At 38.2% G+C, this 21,869-nt stretch overlaps 1 protein-coding gene across 1 annotated transcript; it reads left to right on the plus strand.

The window, feature by feature from the left end:
• Nucleotides 1-12,124: 12,124 nt before the first annotated feature.
• LOC130244676 (gastrula zinc finger protein XlCGF7.1) lies at nucleotides 12,125-13,463 on the plus strand. The gene is made up of 2 exons (XM_056477196.1): nucleotides 12,125-12,197; nucleotides 12,609-13,463. Exons 1-2 carry the CDS (start codon nucleotides 12,125-12,127, stop codon nucleotides 13,460-13,462), a joined length of 927 nt encoding a protein of 308 aa, XP_056333171.1. The 3' UTR covers nucleotide 13,463.
• Nucleotides 13,464-21,869: the final 8,406 nt, after the last annotated feature.

Below are 21,869 nucleotides of genomic sequence, written 5' to 3' on the forward strand. Positions count from 1 at the left end.
CATGACACTTTTTAACACATTATAATAAAAAAATCTGAATTGTGTTTTAAACTGAACCTAAACTGGCACACTCAGAAGAACCATAATATTAATATAAAATCATAAAAAAGAGGTAAACTATGTGCCCTTTAATTTCAATTTTACAGTTTGTTTATTCACTAAAAATGTATATTTTAAAATGCTAAACTACTATATTTAATTTTTGTGCATTTACAAATACAATTTCTATAATAAAATATAAATATGAAAATAAACATGTTAATGCCACAACAATTTCAAATGGATCATTATAAATTAAATTTCTTAAAGTGAGATCCACCCACTGATATGTCAGTACAAAAGGATGCAACCATACACTGAGGAGAAGAAAAAAAGCCAGACATTATTCCAATGGACTGATTTCACGCGGCTGCCATTTTTAACAGCGAAATCAAGGCAGCGGTGGGAAGAAACCTGGAATTATCGCACTGTCACACTGGAATGTTGTGTACCTGGCTGTATATCTTATCAGTGAAAAGAAATCGACACAAATTTTATACTTTCACCACCTTCCAGGTAACTCAAAGGTCCGTTTTGAATGAATGGTGAAAATAAAAAGGGATATTGGACCTTATTTTCAGCTAAGTTAAGGGAAATGCTAGTTAATGTTTTCTTTTCCAAACACACATTTTAGATGCCATTCATCAAACTCAAGTTAACGAACTGATTGTTTCACTATATTAGACTTGTCACGATACTGAATTTCGGTACTGAATTAAAAGAAAAACGGCCATTCCCCGTTAACATTTAAGGCACTGTTGATGGCGTTCTTAATCAGCGCTGATTTGCCATTGTGTTCACGTGCTCAACAGAAATGACTGAATGGCTGTGAAGGTCATCAGTTCACCACACTTCACTGATGTTTACACCAAGCAAAAACAGACAAGTAGTCCACTGATGAATCGACTGATCTTCACGGCTTTAAATGCTCCAATGTCCATGTATCTGTATTTGCACTCGCGAAGAGTGGTGAACTGATGACCTTTACGACCAATCACAGTCCTTTCTGTTGAGCAGTGGAGAAAACTATGGCTAATCAGTGCTGGTTATGAGCGCGCTTAGCAGCGCTTAAATGTTAGCGGGAATTTTAAAACTTCTGTACCGGGACAACACTATTACCGTATGTTCACACTAAAAGCAGCGAGAGAGTCAAAGTAGCTGGAAGTTATTCATTTTCAATGAGAGCCGGTAACGAATTTAAGTAACGAATATCATTTTACACCTTGACTGGCTCAAATAATGTCCATCAAGGAAACCCGCCTTGATGTCGCATTCAGTTGTGCTTTCGTGGCTTTTTATTTTGCACTGTCTGAATGTCTGAACCCATAATCCACTGAAGATTAGGTAAATTATGCATAGCTTGCTTTTACTATTTTTCATTAATATATGTTTATTAAATTTATTTTATAAGTGTATTCTATATTATATATACACACACACAAACATGCATTCCATTGTTATCCAGTTAAATATATTTACACTAATGGTTGACCTAATCTATTCAGCTGAACTAATCAATGTCAATAGATGAATTACCATGTTTGTAAACATTCAGGATGCGCGTGCAGCGAGGTTGCAGAAAAAAAAGTGAGCGCTAGCATTTACAGTGAGGAAAAGACATCCGATGCGATACAGAGTTTATTGTCATCTTAGAAATAAGTTATATTGATAACACACACACATATATATATATATATATATATAACTTTCGGCATATTATAACAGCTTGTCACCCAGTGATAAGCAGTTATTCGGCAAAATTAACGTTAAAGTCAGCTGCGTTCATCTGACAGGTCCATTTGCAATTGCACCCTCCCAATGAATATTGGATAAGATGAAATGGCCAAGCATCCAGCCCCAAAAATACAATCTCATTGAAGCTCCAAGTGTTTTAACAAGAGAGAAGTTAAAGGCTTACAAGTCTTTGGATGCCAACAAATTTGTTCTGTGTGGTCATGTGCAAGAAATAATGCTCCATGATTACCAGATTCAAAACTTTGTAGTGCTAAAAACCGAGGTTCTGCCTAGCCATGGAAAAAAAGACGGAGCCATACAAAGCCTGGGTAATCATCAACAAGCAAAACAATTGCATTCTGACAGCGAACTACATCTGTAGAGCACATAGAGGTAAAGTTGGTTTTATATTCGCACATTCGGACTTTCTCCTTAATAATATAATTTCATAAAGGTATTATTTGCAAACTGTAAATAGCAAAATCATATTAGCAGCCAATGACTATCAAAATACAACATTGTTTACAGTCAAATAAACAGCGTTAATGTTGTTTTCAAGTCACACTTGCAGGTTATTTCAGACTGAATATTCAAAGTGCCATGGTAAACAATATAGGGAGTTAGTCACAATTTGTCACTGAATGAATGTGTGAATATAAAACCAAGTTTACCTTAATAACTTACACTTTCACGTTTCATTCTTAGCATTCAGTGTCCGCAGTTTAATTAACCATATTTAACTGTTTTTGCTGAAATCACTGCTGCAATCAAAAATGAGTAATGTGTATGATTCAGTATAGCGTGAACTTACCTGATATGAAATGAGAACTGCAGAGTCCAGCATTTTTAATTAGGTCATTATTTCATTCGGCTCCCTTTTAGCCAAAGGCGTCTGTGGTTTGCATTAAAAGCAGTGTTATGTACGGTAAAAGTTTTCTATTTTTGGACTTTTTGGAATTTGGCATCCTACTGCACAACACGACATGTTTGCTTTTGCAACCGGTCTCTTCAAACTTGGCCTGTTAATTAAAATTTAATGAAAATACTAGTCATGAAATTAAACATTCTCTGTATAAGGCTTATTTTATATGGTTTAATTTGTCCAAAATAAAATTTTAAAAAATGTTCTCCTTAAAATAAAGGTCTAATTTCTTCTCTGCTTAACAGTTGTGTGGCCTTTTGGGCTAATCTCAGCTGTCTGTCATCCCTTGCTGATTTTTTTTCTCTTAGTTATTGTAAAGTACTTAAAAGTACTTTTTGTTTGGTAAAATATCAAAAATAAGTCTTCTATATCACTAATATATCAGAAACTGAATATCAGAACAAATGTCTTATTCCAAAACAACTTTACAAGTAAAATAATCAAGAGCTCATTCGCTTGTTGATGTTCAAAACAGAACGCTCTCTCTCACTGTTGGTGTTTGTCTATGCTGTTTCTGCTCTTGTCAATTCAATAATTGCTGTATTGGCATGACAAATGTTACAAACGTATTGACAAACCATTTATAAAGTTTATACTTAAAAGAACAAACTTATTTAAAAAGATATTAAACAGTAAATATTAGTAAAACATTATAATATTCATTTGTTTTTCTTTGGCTTAGTCCCTTTATTCATCAGGGGTCACCACAGTGGAATGAACTGCCAACTTATCGAGCATATATTTTACACAGCGGAAGCCCTTCCAGCTGCAACCCAGTGCTGGGAAACATCCAAACAAACTCATTCACACATACACTATGGCCAATTTTGTTTATTCAATTCATCTATAGCGCATGTCTTTGAACTGTGGGGAAAACTGGAGGAAACCCACGCGAACACGGAGAGTCCAAAGGGTGAAGATATGGTCTGATGTTCTGTAATTTGGCAGAAACCCAATCTGACTGGATTATGCACACACAAATGCCTCTGTAATTGTAATTATTCTTTTAATTAGATTAAAGCAAATAATTCAATTACTGATATTCATGTAAACGTAGTCAGTGACAGGCCACAGATTCGAGTCTAGTTTATGGTCTGGGTACATCCACAATGTAACCCCGGTCAAATGTGTGATGGAGACTCAAAACAAGTATTGTAATGCTGTGTTTCAAAGCAGAAAGTACCACCATGTTGTGTTTTTTTTTTCGCCGGAGAAACATGATTGTTTTCTGCGGCCGCAAAAGCAAGAGTCCCGTCAAGTTAACAGGATTTAAAAAATGTGTCAGTAAGTAGAGAAATTTGTAATTCTTCTTTATTATTTGAAATGTATTAATCTTAATTGTGTCTATGCTGAACAGACGAGGAGGGTGGGTACATGAGCTAAAGTTTAGGAAGGGAGAAATAAATAGTTGATAATAGTAGAATAAAAGTTAAATAAATTTAATATTTTGTGGTTGCATGGATGCCATTCCAAAATAGTCACTTGTATTTAAATTTTCATACCCTGTTAATATTTGAATGTCCTGTTTGCACCTGGTATTAATATGCAGGTCTCGAAATTTTTCGCATGTGCGCCCAAAATTATATCTATGCGACCTCAAAATATATTTGGGGGCATTTGTGCGATTGCATAAATTGTTGCCATGTGACCGGTTTTCTGCTAAATGTTCACCGCACCGCAGATTTAGGCGACATTCACACAGAATGCATCTTTGCACCCTAAAGCTGCGGTCACACTTGACTTTTCCTCCCATAGACTTCCATTCACACGCACACGAATGCTTCAGACCGGAAATGCGGGGTCATGCGTCAATTTTCGCATGTTGCTGCGGTGCAAAGTTCAAGCTTGGTGAACTCTAACCTACGAAATCGCATCACTTGACTGCGTGAGACTAATCGAGGATCAAAACAGGACCTCACTGGACAGAAATTTAAAACATGGAGCAATCGCTGGCTTTTTTTAATGTCTAATCATCTTGTTTAATCCCGCCCCTTTTCGCAGCGCCGCACGACAGAATTTCGCACACACAAAGCCCGGTGTGACTGCAGCTTAAAACATAAAACACAATGTTAATAAATAGTTTAAAACAGTTGTCATGTGATCTTGAAGTAAACAAAAGCCTGCAATGCTTGCCCCGCCTTCAAGCTCTTCTTATTAGCCCACTGCTCTTGAACTGAACAATAATGGATTGGTTAATATCAGCTGTCAATCGCTCAGTCAATGCCTTCAGGTGACGGCTACAACCATGAAAATATAAAGCACTGAAGATGAGAGAATAAAAAAACACTGACAGAATTACAAACCACAAAGTTACAAATAATGGCACTTACTGATCATGTGTTGAACGTTAATCCATCCTTTACTCTTTTCAAAGAGTAGAAAAACGATTTCCAGTGGCTTCAAGTCCGCTATGAAAATGACTAAAGCCATTCACTGGAAATCAGGTGGCACAGAGTTTTCAGGTAACAGCACTTGCTTCATCTATACCAGGCATGTCCAAAGTCCGGCCCGGGGGCCAAATGCGGCCCGTGGTCAAACTTAATCTGGCCCGCAGCCTCTGTAATAGAATTAATAACTTCTGGCCCGCACATATACTTAATAAGTGCTGTTCCTAAATACTGTTCCTAATTTACCCACTAGAGGCAGGAGCACTCTATGCGACATCACCCCGTGTAACCTTTTACCCCCAATTTTCTAAAATGGCGACAATAAATAAGAAAAGGAAAGTTGACTGCGAGGGTATTTGTGTAAGTATTTGTGTGAGAAGACATTCTCGGTTATGAACTTAAATAAGAGTCGTGTGAGGACACGGCTCACAGACTCTCACCTGCGAGACATCTTGCGCATCAATACCTCTGCCTTTGAGCCAGACCTGGCAGTTGTGCTGCAGTACAGATCTCAGTATCACCCGTCACATTAATGCAGGCAAGTTATTTGTCATTTAAATAACTCTGACTTAATTTTGTTTGTTCAGTCACAAATTCAGACAAGTTGTCAGTTTTCAGTCCAGAATAAACCGTTCAATCAACATTTATATTTGATGATATGTCATATACCAAATTAGTCCTGCACTTGTGGATAATCGTTTCTGTAATTCCAAAATTCTGTGACCATTGAACTCCCATGATAATATAATTCATGTTCAAATGAACCAAAATACATGTTTGATTGTTAAACTGAAAATAAAAAAGAAAATGTGAAACACAGGATGGCTTGCTAAACTGTGTTTAAATATATTGTTGCTTTATGTAATGAACGTCAGCCGAGGTCGGCCCCCCACATTTTACAACATCAAATCCGGCCCCCTCTGCAAAAAGTTTGGACACCCCCGATCTATACAGTTTAAGCATGAGAGGTTCTGTTTAATGGTTTATTTTGTCACAGTGTTGTCAGCCACGCAATTAGCAGCTATATGTCATACTGAACACTGTACACCATCACAAAAAGGCTTGCAATCACTAATATTAAATTGACATTGCAGCTCATGAAATGACTGGTATTGCTATTAAGATGATGTCTTATATGTCAGTATCATCTCTGCAATATCAGATACAACCTGTAAGACAGTTATTATCGTAAACTCAGTTCATCTCATTCACGTCAAACAGAGTGTGTAGGGCTGGTGGGCGCATGCAGAATTTCATACTTGGCTGATGACTGATAATAAAGCTTGTTTGGTATGCTGTCCTGGGAGAGAGCCCTGTTTGCAGGGCGAGAGGGGAGTTTGAGCTCAGGTAGATCCTGATGAACTCCCCTGGCTTATTATTGGCTAATGACAGATTTGGGATGGCTGAGGAGAGGTGTACTCACTAAAAGCTTGGCTATGGTATCAATTGGGTATGTTCAATTTATTTAGGTTGCATGTTTTTTGAGCACAGGGAGAACAAGCAAACTCTACACCAAGACAAAGGTATTGAGATCATCTGATTGGAGAATCAATCATGAGCTGATGCAGGTCCAGCTGAGAACAATCATAAGCACGTGATCCTCTTGAAATTAGATTATAAATAGACTTCACAGAGCAACGTCAGGGTTTAATTTGTGCTGGAACAAACTGGATCCAGACCCAGCACCTCATTTTACTGATCCTCCTCACATGCCAATATAAAAAATGCTCGTGCAGACTTGTGGCTTGCATAAACTTAATTAAAAAACACATTTAATTAATAATGATGGTGATGTAAATAACTGAAAATTTAACTTCATATTTGAAACGTTGAATAATGGCAAAAAGACAAACAAAACAAAACAGGCTATAACTAAATGATAGCAATGGTTCAAATTCACCTGTTGATGAAAAAGATGAAACAATCTGTGATGAACAGATAGTAATGCCAAAGGAAAGGAATAAACACAGGGAGGCCAGGAAACAAGCAGTGGAGATGGAGCAAGCCAGAAAACATAGGACAATATGGATTGAAGTAAAAAGTTTACAATAAAATAAAAATCCATATTCAGTGCTATGAATAGCTTCTGTAATGGCTCATTTAAGTTACTTAAGCATATTTAAAACTGACAAGCACAATTGATGATTTTGTCATAGTAAAATTGGTTTAATTTAGGCTTCTCTGTAACTCAATATTTCACTTTAATTTATAATAACCTATTTTAACAAACCAGTTTAGGTTTTGGCACTGAAGCGCATCAGACCTCGTTTTGAAGCACCTCAAATGTTATTGTTCATGTTTATTTTGTAGATAACTGACCAACAAAACATACATTTAAATTAAGATACAAGACGTTTGGCTCTCGTTGTGCATATTTAAAATTAACTGTCGGATGAAGGCTTTAGGGCCATGTGGTATTCTCTGCATTTGGCTGCAAAGCACTTAACAAATGAGGTTAGTTTCAGTAAAGTTTGCAAGTATTACAGAAGCCCTCAATTATTTGACTGACTAGCCACAGAAATTGCAACTCAACATCACCAATACTGGTTCAGTAATAACAGTTTCCTCCCACAGTCCAAAAACATGCAATCCAAGTAAAGCTGCGGTCACACTTGACTTTTCCTCCCATAGACTTCCATTCAAACGCATGCGAATGCGTCAGATCGGAAACACGGGGTCATGCGTCAAGTTTCACATGTTGCTGCGGTGCAAAGTTCAAGCTTGGTGAACTCTGACCTGCGAAATCGCATCACTTGACTGCGTGAGACCAATCGAGGGTCAAAACACGACCTCCCTGGGCAGAAATGTAAAACATAAAGCAATCGCTCGCTTTATTAATGTCTAATCATCTTGTTTAATCCCGCCCCTTTTCGCAGCGCCGCACGACAGAATTTCGCACACACAAAGCCCGGTGTGACCGTAGCTTAAATTGAACATACCAAATTGATATTAGTGAATACACCTCTCCACAGCTATCCTATAGCTGCCATTAGTCAGAAATAGTCAACAAAATATTTTGCAGTGTTGGAATTTAAATGGTTCCCAGTTCCCTGCCCTGAGCGAACTTGAAAAATTTGTCTGCTGGATCGCTGCCATGAGTGCAGCTTCTGAGAGAGCATTCAGCCATTGTGGTCAGATTTTGGTTCGGTACCGAAACCCTCATCTGTCAGTAAAATTTTTTCCTAAACAAATGTAAAATAATTTAGTAATAATTTCATTAATAATATTAGCGTTGTCACGGACGAAGGGCTTACTAGGGCACAGATAATGTATACCCTGGGTAAGAGTGCACACTTTTAGGTTTGGGGCCAAATAAACTGCTCGTTATTATGGTGTGTAATGACGTCAGGAGTATGAATTTTAACATAGGTGTTTCCTTGCCAAAATTCAACATTTACGACATCTTTGAGACAGTAAATATTGCTAGTGTCAATTATTGAGAGACTAAGTAAAAGGCTAGGTCGCCTGCTTCTGTCACAATGTGTGTGTGAAACTAAAGGCTAATGGTCCACGTAATCAATGATGATGAGTTTCTGCTGTGAGTGTGTGTCCAAATGACTGTCAGCTGTGGCAGGAGTGATTGGTGCAATGATTTGGTGGTTCTGGACAAAAAGCACTGCATTAAATTCTATTGTTACGATAGAACTCTGAACGCAGAGGAAACCCGATTGCTCCTCCATAACATTGGGGTACAAATGACATGTGAAATGACAAATGAAGTGTTTCTATAGCAAAGAACTGCAAATATACAGATATTATAACAATCTTAATACATGTTGTTTGTCACTCTACATAGATGTGGTTTGCTGATTGAATGATAAACGAGTTGAAAACTGGAAAGAACGGAAGTCTACCACTGTTTTCATAAATTATTTAGAAGTGTACAATTCAAGTTATAGTTCCGGGGGCCTGAATAGAAATAGAGGGTAGGGTATATGTACTTTTGCCTAAGTATGTCTCTTAAGTACTTTATACTCAACTACTTGATGGAGAGGTTGTAGCATCAGTGGGTGTGAAAAAGTTGTGAAGTTGCAGGGCTTCACAACATCCAGTTTTTCTTGGGTTGAATTTTATGGAGCGGCCAAATGCGCTTATGGAGCGGCCAAATGCGTTTTCTATGATGCGCCTTGCTCGTGAATGTCTGTAATTGTAATTGCTGAATCATTTAAGTTGACACCTGCAAAAAAACAAGCACATTCATATGTGATTTGAGAGACATCTAGATAAAAGTGTACTTACCTGGATAAGGCAGGACCAAGTTCACATGTAAAGCAAATGCAGCATTGCCTAGCAACACGTGGGGTACTTTTGTTAGGGTGTTGGGAAGATTTTCAGGGGGAGGCAATGTCGGGTTGGCCTGCTGCAATTTGGAGCCCAAAATACTGCTCTTGGACACCCACCATTGCTTTCACAGCCATATGCACCAATGCCTACCATTGTGAAGCGGTACTTGGCATCGCAGACAGCCATGTGCACAATGGAGTGTGTTTGATTGTAGTTGTAAAAATCTCTTCTGTGCTTTGACAGTTAAATGTTTTCCAAACAATTTGGAAAGTTCCAAAGCTGCCAAAAGTCCTGTTTGATTTCAGCCCAGTCATTGTCTTTTGGTGGGGAGACAAACTCGTTTTTCAAAGCATTCCAAATTGCCTTGCAGACATCACTTACAATCAGTGACACAGTGGTTGTGCCAAGTTTATAACTTGCAGCAATGCATGTCTGGTTGCTTCCAGAAGCAAGTATACGCAATGTTGTCGACTTTGGAAGATGAAGTTGTTGCATGTGCTGTGACTTTGCTCCACTTATGTGGAGTAATATGTCCATATGTCTGAAATATTCTGAAGCAGCAATACTGTTTTGTACTGTGAGTAAAGTTGGCACGAGATTCCTGGTTAAAAAAAAAACATAACATTAATGCACATCAGTAAAAAAAAGTACCTTTTTTATTTATATCTCTGTAAGAAAACATCGCAAATAACTGAAAATCTGACAACCACAATATTTAATCCCTTGGGAACAAGTGTGGTCTAAACTAAAGTTCACTGGACCGTTCTCTAGAATCGTCTCAAGAGGTGGACTTCTACATTCTGATTGGTTGCCGCAGAACCACGTCATAGCTCATTACCATAGAGTTGATTTGATTTAAACTCTTTAAACTCCTTGATGCCCACACAGGCGAAGACGCACCTCATCGCTGGCTCCCATTGAAAAAGAATGATTTCTGGCTGCTTTGATGCTCCTGCCACCTTCGGTGCACAGTAGCATGCACTCTATTGTTTACTTCGTTTTATAACTAATATATATATATATATATATATATATATATATATATATATATATATATATATATATATATATATATATATTTGAAATTAGGTATTGCTGCAAATCAGGTCTATGTAATGGCATGCTTCAAGGTTGTGGGAGATGTGGTCCATCATCAACTTCAACATTTTGGTCACAGGCTTCTAGACAAACATTATGCAAAATACAGCATGCTAAGACAGTAGAACTGATATTTTAAATGCTTTGCATATGCTGGAATCAGAGCCTCCTGAACTTGAACTTCAGAATGCCAAATGCATTATCAAGTGCACTTTGTTGAAGCATCTTTGCCTAGTAGTCAGTTGTCCATTGTCTCTGTAAGGCCTCATAAGTTAAGTCAATAGAGGATATGCAGAATTTTCAATTATATACATTCCCTGTGGTATGGAGTCTTCATGAACACATCCAACCTCTCTTAGATGAAATTCTCTGGAATCATGCCAACTTCAAGGGTTTTCCACAATAATGTGACAAAAGTGATGCTGACTGTTGCAATGCAACACCATTCAAGAGTTCACCTTTAGCCAGTGCTTAATTTGTGAGTTGCGAGGTCCCAGAACAGATCGGGGTAACGGATCCGGCCTGTTACTTGAGAATGATGTTGGTGACATGGAGTGTTACGGAAGAAAGTGAAAGTGAACAGCGGACTGCGCAACTAACTCCACAACAAATATATCAAATAACTGTTGGGAAAGTTAGTGCTGTCGCCGCACAGCAAGAAGGTCGCTGGTTCGAGCCTCGGCAGGGTCAGTTGGCGTTTCTGTGTGCAGTTTACATGTTCTCCCTACATTCGCGTGGGTTTCCTCTGGGTGCTCCGGTTTCCCCCACAGTCCAAATACATGCAGTACAGGTGAATTAGGTAGGCTAAATTGTCCGTAGTGTATGAGTGTGTGTGGATGTTTCCCAAAGATGGGTTGCGGCTGAAAGGGCATCAGCGGCGTAAAAACATGCTGGATAACTTGGTGGTTTTTTCCGCTGTGGCGACCCCAGAATAATAAAGGGATTAAGCCGAAAAGAAAATGAATGAATGTCAGGAAAGTTCGTACTGTAGTTGTACTGGAGATCTACATCATTCTTGTCTGTCACTGCGCTGCTTATGCGTGAGACGCAGCAGGAGAAGCTACACCCATCATGGCAATAGCGAGCGATCTTTTTGGCTCTGACATAAACACGGAATGGCAGACGGGGGGGCATTTTTTTAAAAACCGCGAGCAAAAAGCATCCCGGTGTGCACGGGCAATTAGCCTGGTTGTTAGCCTGCACTGGAGTAGGCTAGCTACAAAGAATAAATCTTCATAGGTACTAAATTTAGCTTAAATTCAGAGTCAAGGTTAAATTCATCCAGGATAGTTTAAGAATCCCAGCTTAATCCCCTTATCTTGCTTTTGTGCAATACCCATCAGCTGTCTGTTGATCCTGGATATTTTATCTGTGCCCGTGATGACCTTTTTTTGATTATGCTCTATAATCTCTTGCTTTAATTTATTTATATTTATAATCCACCACATTTATTTTATCCATCCATGGCATAATTTAGCTCCAATAAATGTTGTGAAACTTAAAAACTGTAAGAAAGTTTTTACACTGTGTTGCACAAAAACTCTGGGGTTTTTTTGTAATGAAGCTCCACCTCCTGCAGTGAAGCTCCTCCTCATCAGTTCAGCTATAAATACTAGAAATTTCACAACAGAAAGAAGACAAATCAGTAAAGACTGAGAACATGAGTCGACCAGAGAACCTGAGTGATCCAGAACCCTGCGGAACTGCACATGAAGATGCTGAAGAACAAACAGGTTGGTGTTTATTCCTGATTTTTCTCTAATAAGACAAACTTTAATCATTTTATTGGATTACTTGTACTAGAAAAAAGTTACAATTGTTTTTAAAAGATTGAAAAATAAGTTTATTTGCTGTAAATTTATACACTGCATATCAGTTGGATTTTATTTCAATGTTTAGATGGTTTATACAAATATTATATCATTGCTAAACATAATCTGAGGTGAAAGATACTCTGCTCCAATTTTGACATAAAAGTCCTAATCTGTTATGCTTTACGAACCTGATATTGATTTTTTAAAAAAATTTAACCGCAAAACAACTTGATTGTTTGTATCTTTAATGTTTTTAGCAATGTTTTACTTAACATTTTGCTCAGATTTTGGTTTAATAACTTGCTAATTTTTATTTACATTGATTTTCAGACATTACAAAGAATGAGAAAAGTGAAGACTATGAAGTTCAAGGTACACACCATAACAAACGCATGAGCAATCGCACTGGAGAGAACTCAATCAAATGTGTTCAATGCAGCAAAAGGTTTTCTAGGCCTTCACACTTTAAGATCCATCTTAGAGTTCATACGAAGGAGAAACCTTACTCATGTTCCGAGTGTGGAAAGAGTTTCACACAGCAGTCAAGCTTAAGACATCACCAGAAGATCCACGCTGCTGTAAGAAAGTATACATGCTCTGAGTGTGAGAAGACTTTTATTTCAGCTGATTATCTGAAACAGCACCAAAGGATTCACACTGGAGAGAAACCTTATAAGTGTTTACACTGCGACAAGAGCTTCAGTCAGTTACAAAACATGAAAAAACATGAGAGGATTCACACTGGAGAGAAACCGTACAAGTGTTCACACTGCGACAAGAGTTTCAGTCAGCTTCAAAACCTGAAACAACATGAGATGTTTCACACTGGAGAGAAACCGTACAAGTGTTCACACTGCGAGAAGAGTTTCGGCCAGCCAGGACATCTGAAAACACACGAGAAGATTCACACTGGAGAGAAACCGTACATCTGTTCACACTGCGACAAGAGATTCATTTGTTCAGAAAACTTGAAAAGGCATGAGAGGATTCACACTGGAGAGAAACCGTACAAATGCTCACACTGCGACAAGAGCTTCAGTCAGTCAGGATATTTGAAAACGCATGAGAGGATTCACACTGGAGAGAAACCATACACCTGTGATCAGTGTCAGAAAAGTTTCACACAGTCTGTGCAGCTCAAGAAACACATGACAATCCATTCTGAAGATAAACAAAACACATGAGATAAGTGGAGTAATACTTGTACATCAGAAGATACTGATATTAGACTGGAAAGATTAATTGTATTGTGCATTTCTTTTATTAATAAACTTTCTTTACTCTTCAATTGAAGGTTCTCTCATTGTTTATTACGTTGTAGACTTATACAGTGGCAGTTCAAGCTTAAATGGCACCCTGGGTGAACCACCAACCATGAGTGATAAGCTAAGATCAATTAAGAAATATTTTGTACGAATATTTTTTATGATAATTCTATAACATACAAAAAAAAAAGGTTTTATTCTTTTAATCTTTGACCTAAGGTCGAGAAATGTATTAAGTCTTACCTCCCTAGCTTAATATCCCTCCTTTCTGCTTCATAGTCATGCTTAGTCAAAATAACATCACCATATTATATAAACTTCAGTTTTGTCAACTTTCAGAACTCGCTGCGTGTCAACACCTCGTTTCATAAAAGTAACAAACTGTAACTCCAGTTTCATGACGTATAAGCGGCAAGTATTTTATCGACATGCACGTAAACAAACGAAATTCTCGCTGGAATGGTTTTTTTGCTTGGATGCGTTGCTTCTGTTGCACATAGAGAACAACAAACTTGCGTGTGCAAATAACAAATGTATGAATGGCACCTGTTACATTTTTAAAGATGTTGAGTAAAGGGGAAGGAGAGTAACATTAATTTCGGGTGAAACACACAATATCAACAAGTGAGGAACAAAATACCAAGACTAACTAAATGCAATAAAGTGAGTTTATTTACAAAGTTAGTGATAATAATAAATGCAAAAATATGTATATAGAAAGAACATTTAAATATTTACAAGAATATATTGAAATACAGACAACAAATGGGACACAAAATGTTTGAACAGATAGATGGGAGAGTTGGAGAGATGAGACACGGGCGGCGTCCAAACAATAGAAATAAATAAAACAAAACAATCTATTGGCCCAACATCTACCCTAACTGTCCAAAAGAAAAATACAGCAGTTATTGAAAAGAAATCTTTGCGTATTACGCACTACCTAACCTACCCTAATGTATATTCGATGAGAAAACAAAAGTACAGTGGGTGGAGCACGCCCCTTACCTAGTGTGTTTAACAACAGTGATATTCCAAAACTATGTGTGCACAATGTATGTCGCGCGACATTCTTACCTGTCCCACTCTCCAACCTCAGACGCGCATAACACTGACGGCAGACAAATAGAGAACAGACAAATAACAACGGACATATACTAAATTGTAACACACAGAAAATGGATAGCAACTCCCTGCTGAAAAATCCAGCTTAAACCAGCCTAGGCTGGTTAGCTGGTTGACCAGCCTGGTTTTAGAGGGGTTTTGGCCATTTCCAGGCTGGTTTCCAGCCATTTCCAGCCTGGTCTAAGCTGGTCAGGCTGGAAAATGACCAGCTAAAACCAGCTTGACCAGCCTGGTTTAAGCTGGACATAGCTGGTTTTGGCTGGGCTTCCAGCCTGGCAAGGTGGTTAAGCTGGTTTTAGCTGGTCATTTTCCAGCCTGACCAGCTAAGACCAGGCTGGAAATGGCTGGAAACCAGCCTGGAAATGGCCAAAACCCCGCTAAAACCAGCCAACCAGCCTAGGCTGGTTTAAGCTGGATTTTTCAGCAGGGCTTTCACTGATACACAACATAACACAGAAATTCAGGGCCTCTCTAGTAGCGTCCTGTCACCACTTTTATGCCACGGTGGCAGCGGCTGGATTGGAGACCGAGGGTGACGTCAGGGGGGAACACGGCAAACAGCTGGGCAGCGGTAGCCAATCGAAGCCACTGTAATATCATTTTCTGGGATTACCACTCTTAATACATTTGCATAAAGTAAATCGTGTCTCAACGCATACTGAGGCACAGATGATTTTTACTGGGTCATGTTTATTTTTTGCACCGTCTCCCCAGCAAGAAGCCGCCCTGCTAAATCCGCCACTGCTAATGGATTTCTATTTATTTATTTTTGGGGTTTTAATCTTTAATTGATAGGACAGTAGAGAGTATTGACAGGAAAGTGTGGGGAGCAGAGAGAGGGAAAGGATCGGCATAGGACCACGAGGCGGGAATCAAACTCTTGTCGCCGTGAGCACCAAAGTGCATGTGTTGATGCACTAACCACTACACCACTGGCGCCAACACTGCTAATGGATTTTAATAATTTCAGCTGGGTGATGGAAATTACATGGGGCTATTTATCTTAAGTCCTGCTCCAGGATGCCTTTTTTTCATGTTTTTTACATTTAATACCTCATGATGAAACAAAGGATGCCAGTGTGATTGTGCACAGCAACACGCCAAACGCCAGATGTAAAAGTATCATCACTGTTAGGGGGTGAGTTTGTGCATTCACTTCGCTCATTGATGGTGAATATTGACTGGGTTTAAATGCGGATAGATGACTATAAGCAGAACCAAAAAGTGTCTCGATGTGGATTCACTCTTTTAATCCTAGATTTTTCAGCCATTGCCCTCTTGTCTGTCTACTTGGTCTCATTAAAAAGACTAGCCAATTTTCACGTGCTATTTTTATATAATTAGAAATAAGAACATTTCTAAACATAAATTGATCCTACTACTCTGTTACCGTCTTTTATATGGTAATCCAGTTGTGTGCGTGAAGTTAATTAGCATTTTTGGATGGAAACATAGCTAATAACAAGAGTAGTCTTAAATTCAGTCTGAAATTAGTCAGTCCTGTCTCTATTATGTTTTACTAGAATAGCAATGGTTAAAAGGGGGAGAGATCTAAACACATTCAAAGGAAAAGCTACTGACCACACAGGTTTATCAACAAAAGAGTTTCTTCAACCTGTATGTATCCACAAAGGCACAGTTGTCTAGGCCCTGCCCATAGCATACACATCACTTGGATCTGCCAATGCTCAGGAAGGCAAGAGGTTAGGGTTATTTCATTTCAGAGCTCTGGGGCTCTAATTTTCTACTGCCCTGGAGGGGTGATAGGCGACCATCAACCGTTTTCTCAGCGTATGACAAGCTGACAAAATATTGCTGCAACTGATACAAGTTTTATTATAGAGAAAAAGATTAAAAAGCACTGCAGTGTTTGGGGGTTTCTGTCTTTGTCTGAGACAGTTAGTCTACCGAAATGTGTATATCCATGCAAGGTAGGAAGCTGATCGTCAGTTCTTGTCACATGACTTGCGGTGCGCTCACGGCATTCTTCATCTGGGTACGTCTGCAAGGTGTGAGCGTGTTATACTGCTTGTGCACGCAAGTCGCACACCTTCATTGGAAATAACGAACTTGCCTGAAGTCTAGAAAAGACGTGATATGCGACCAGGCCACTTAAATGCCGCATTTATTTGCAATCTCCAGCAGTTAATGTTTTTGCACAGACATGGTAGATTCAGCTGATTTGTTGTGAAATGGGTTGAAGATCTATACATTGGCAGTTTGCGGGTACTTTACTGGGCCTTCTCCCCTTAGCAATGAAACTTTCCAAAGACATCTGTTTCTTACTCGTTTTGCTGCTTGTGGGTTGGGTGCTGCAGGGCACATGCAAAGAATTGGATAAACTAAACTGACCGTAGTGTATGAATGTGAGTGAATGGGTGTTTTCCAGTACTGGGTTGTGGCTGGGCATCCGCTGCGTAAAACATTTGCCAGAATAGTTGGCGGTTCATTCCATAGTGGAGACCCCTTTATATAACATTTTCTGCTCAATTTTTACTTTATACAGGTTGTTTCAATCTTTTAGAGAGGAACTCTTAAGAAAGTTAATCTTCAGAATACAAATTAAAATATTATAGATTATATGACCGCTTTCATCCCCCTGTACAATCAGAACATTATCAAGAATCCTTTTGTTTACACATCAAGGTATTTTAGTAGACAAAAACCAAATAACTGAGTAAAACTGTCACAGTGTAGAACTGAGAAAAGACACTGTGACATTACACTCGTATATAAAATGCTTACACTTCTAAACATGGTCCAATTGCTGGCAAACAAAATGTATACACGGATGTTGGTAGTCTTATCAGTGTATTGTGCATGTGTGTGTTTGTGTAATGTGAATGAGTTTGTTTTATTGTCTAAGGTTTAACATTGTGTTTAAGTAAACACTTCAATTCAAAACCATGTCAAACAATAGCCCATATCATCTTCTAGTGATGTGACATTGTGCACCAAGGCTTCGAAGCATGTATAAAAAAAAAGATAAATCTCGCAGTGAAGCAGTGTACCAGAGCGTGATTTGTTTTGCCATCACGTGATCAGTGATGTTCAAATCTTCATTTTTCACTATAAAAAATTATTAGTTACCTGGTTGCCTAAATTTTGAGTTCATTGAAGCAATACGAGTTATAACAATGAGTGATTGTTGTTTCAACTTTGTATTTTGTATTGCATCAACTTCAAGTAGTTTAAGTTGACTTACAAATTTTAGTACAAGACTACTCAACTTAAAACTGTAAAATTGTTACGTGAACTTTAAGTCAACTTAATCCATTTGATTGCTTGAAGAAGTTGATACAATATAATGCGAAGTTATATAAATGTCAACTCAACTACAAATAGTTTGTTGTAACAAAAAAAAGAAAAAGTTACTTGGTTCCCTTAAAATTCAGAGTTAAATGAACTAAATACAGCTTGTTGTAACAATTAACCATGAAGTTTACACAGTTGTCTTAAAATGATGAGCTTAATAAATTTACCATGTTAACATGACATGTGCATTTAAAAAAGAAATCTGGAATGTCAGCACAAATACACTGTAATATCATTTATTGTAACTTTTTAAGAAAATATTTTCATTCAAGCAGAAATAAAGTCCTACCAGTTCAATGAATTAATATTAAAACTCCTTGAATCAACAGGATGCAATCTGTAAATCTACTTCATTTGTCATGCCAAAAGTTATTAATTTCTCCAACAGCATTCAAATTAACCCTTTGAAACATTTCTTCATCTATTCAACATTTTTAAAGAAGTATGTTTACATCTGCTCTGTAATAAACATATTCAGACAGACATTCTTTTATAGATATTGTGTATGAACTCAGTCTGGGTGGTTTAAATTGTGGGTGGTTTAAGACAAACTCATGTCATAAATCTCAAGAAGCATTAAAATGCATTACTCAAACAGCATTAAAATAACTCTTCGAAACATTTCTTCGTCTATTCAACATTTTAAAGCTTACATCAATTCATAACATTTTTCAATGAAAAATGTGTTTACAACTGTTCTGTAACAGATATTCAAATAGACATTCTGTTCAAACTCCGTTAGCATTTAAGTGCTATTTTAGCAGACTGTTTTTACATCTAGCTCAATGAGTGATATGAAATGTGTAATGTAAAAACAAAAAAAATAATCACTTACTATGAAGTTGCTTATCATTAAACAGATTTTTTTCTCCTTTCCATTAAGAGTAAGTACCTTACATTTTATTTAGTCCTCAAAGATGAATAAACAACATGAATATCAGTATGTTTAAGCATGGGAGAGCAAAATCCACTTAGCACTTAAGGGTTTGTTACTTGTTCGTCTCAGAGAGAGCTTGAGAATATGTTCTACATTGATCTGTCTCCCCTGTCATTTTCTGCTGTGTGCCCTATAGTCCCCCTATGGTTTTTAGAAGCTCAATGATCATTGTCTCTTTCAATAATGGTCTCACGAGCCAATCTGTTTTCATACGATGCGGTAGCCCATCCAACAGCCACTTTAAAAGTTTGCAACCAGTCTATATCTTCTGTTAGGGTTTTAATCTCTCCTGTAGTTTGCTCAATTTCTCTTTCATAATGTCTTTCTTTAATCACTTTGTGTTGTGTGAGACCAGTTTTTTTGCATTATCTACTATGCATGACTTATCAGCTTAGCTTGGAGCAATGTCAATCACATTTTGGGTGGTGCAAGCAAAGAATACAGGATGGTTGTTTTGGATTTTAATGGTCACTTTGCCCTGGTGGTGGATAATTCTGTGTAGTTTTAAAGAGAGTCAGGTTACCTTTTGAAATTTAGGACATGCTTGTGTATCAAGTTTTGTTTTCATGGTTTCATCACCCTCATTTCTCCTATGTCTGTCAGATGAAGAATGAGGTCCCCTCTGATGTTCTTGTAAAGCAATGTCTTAATTGTTTTTGGAGCCTGTAAATCTGAGAGAAGTGTTAGACTGATGCGTTATACAAATGCGTGGGTGGGGTATGTTACCCTGACGTCTGTCTCAGTCCCTCTGTAATATGTGATGGTCGATTGTATATGATTTGTGGTCTTCTGGATCGAGCTGAAGGGTAATTATCATTGTGGTGGCTTCTGTCGTTTTGCACATTATTACAATCAGGTGTATCTAAGTCATAATCCAATGTTTGATAATTCTGAGGTTGTTGTTTTGAGCTTTTAGATATTTCGCTGTTACTGCCTTGATGAATTATAATGATGTATGCTGTATCTTTATGGTCATAATCAAACGTGCTGTTTTTTGTTGGGTGTCAATGTTTTAAAGGGCCCATAGTTTACCTCTTTTTTATGATTTAATATTAATATTCTGGTTCTTCTGAGTGTGCCAGTTTAGGTTCCGTTTAAAACACAATTCAGATTTTTTTTATTATAATGGTTAAAGTGTCATGTTGGGGGCGTGTCCACAGCTCGCTGATTTAGGAGTGTGTTGCTTCACATGTAAATTAGTTTGGGCTTCCCGCCCAACGTAACAAGGGGGCGGAGCTGTGACGGCCTGAAGGGTTGGCCGCACAGTTCTGTGCAACAGCGTGCGTATATTTTCTCACACACACATACATACACACAACTATGCAGATCAGACATGACATTTCATTCCATTTATAGTTTCTTTTTCCGTATTTATTATAGTAATCACAATACACAATAGTTTATTTCTTCTTTATTTATATGGAGTGCACACAAATTAGTTTCGTTGTATGTTAATGTTTGTTTCTTTTTGAGTTACCGAGCGGTGCGCTGGAGAAAGGAAGTGGCGGCCGGGTGGCTTTCGGTGTGACAAAGATTGGAGTCTGGGCGGGAACGCCGGATTTATCCAAAATGGTTCCGCCTGGGCAAACCAACAGCTTGAGTAATGCAGGAGGGGAAGATATTTTAAATATCCTCCTGGCTTAAATATTTTTGCATTGAAATTGTTAATTATGTTTATAATGGTTAATGTTTTATTTTGTTATTGTTGCATTTATTCTGTTTTTGTGTTGTATGTAATTATGTGAATTTTGTGTTCTCCCCTTTGTAATTTAAATGAGCTCATCCTTTCCTTTATAAGCCTGGTTGTTCTCCAATGTGTTAGGCCATTTTGTGTTGGTTGATTATGTTGGCCTCATGTTCCTTCATTTTCGGTTGAATTATATTATTTTTGAGGACTGCTGTCCTATCTGTTGAGAATAAATCTCAAATGGAGGATTTTCGGCTTGTGCTGTTTCTTTTGACCCTCGGTCCCTTACAGGAGCCATGAGCTCACCCGCTCTGTGTTTGCAACAGAGTCAGACTGAGAGAAGGAGCAGGAGTGAGAGGATCAGCATTCAATTGTACATATACGACTCGGACACAGACCAAGCAGAGAGTACAAAATCATTTGTGTCTTTGTACAGTTTTACAGCCAACTGTGAGCTAGTTTCAAGTGCTGAGCTTTGACACCAAGACTAATAACCAAGCACACTGAATTAACTTTGACTGAGGCACGGGATGCGTCACAGAGAGTGTCTGGTGTGCAGTGTCGTGGCAGTAACATGAAGTGTCCAGAATCATCGCGCCACACATTTTAGAATTGTAAACATAGGTTTCTATCAGGATACACACAACGGCGCTTCAAGTTGAACTTGAAGTGCCGTTGTGTGTACCCTGATAGAAACCCATGTTTAGAATTTTAAAATGCATGGCGCAGCATCAGGTACAGCAGCACCTAGTTAAGATCACAGGGAGCTTTTGTGATCACGAGAAATGGGACACTCTCATGGACACTATCCGGCATGCATGCAAGGCCATCTATCATCCACGAAAAAAATTGGCAGTGGATGAAAGAATGGTAAGCACTGGAATGACTCAGTACATGAAAGCCAAGCCAACCAAGTTGGGCTTCAAGTTGCTTGTTCTTGCGGACTCATCAAATGGCTATACTGTAGATTTTGCTGTGTACACAGCAAAGAACAACTTTCCCACAGGTCATGGACTGTCATATGATGCTGTGAAATATGTTAGACAAAGTTTTGGGCACTGGATAACATGTATACATAGATGATTTTTACGCTAGTCCCAAGCTCCTAACAGACTTGTTTGCTTTGTAGTTCAGTGCATGTGGGACTTACAGAGACAACAGGAAAAACTGCCCTTGGAATGCATCTAACTCTCTCACCTAAAAATCTTTAAGGGGCTCCATCAGATGGATTCGAGATAAACATCTTATGTTTGTGAAGTGGA

Source organism: Danio aesculapii, chromosome 17, assembly GCF_903798145.1.
Source record: "Danio aesculapii chromosome 17, fDanAes4.1, whole genome shotgun sequence".
Classification (NCBI taxonomy): domain Eukaryota; kingdom Metazoa; phylum Chordata; class Actinopteri; order Cypriniformes; family Danionidae; genus Danio; species Danio aesculapii.

What these genes read in the sequence shown, in the direction of transcription:
- LOC130244676 (XM_056477196.1), top strand. Translation starts at nt 12,125, where the DNA reads ATGAGTCGACCAGAGAACCTGAGTGATCCAGAACCCTGCGGAACTGCA. An exon ending in AGATGCTGAAGAACAAACAG is followed by an intron (nt 12,198 to 12,608) that starts GTTGGTGTTTAT and finishes ATTGATTTTCAG; the next exon opens with ACATTACAAAGAATGAGAAA.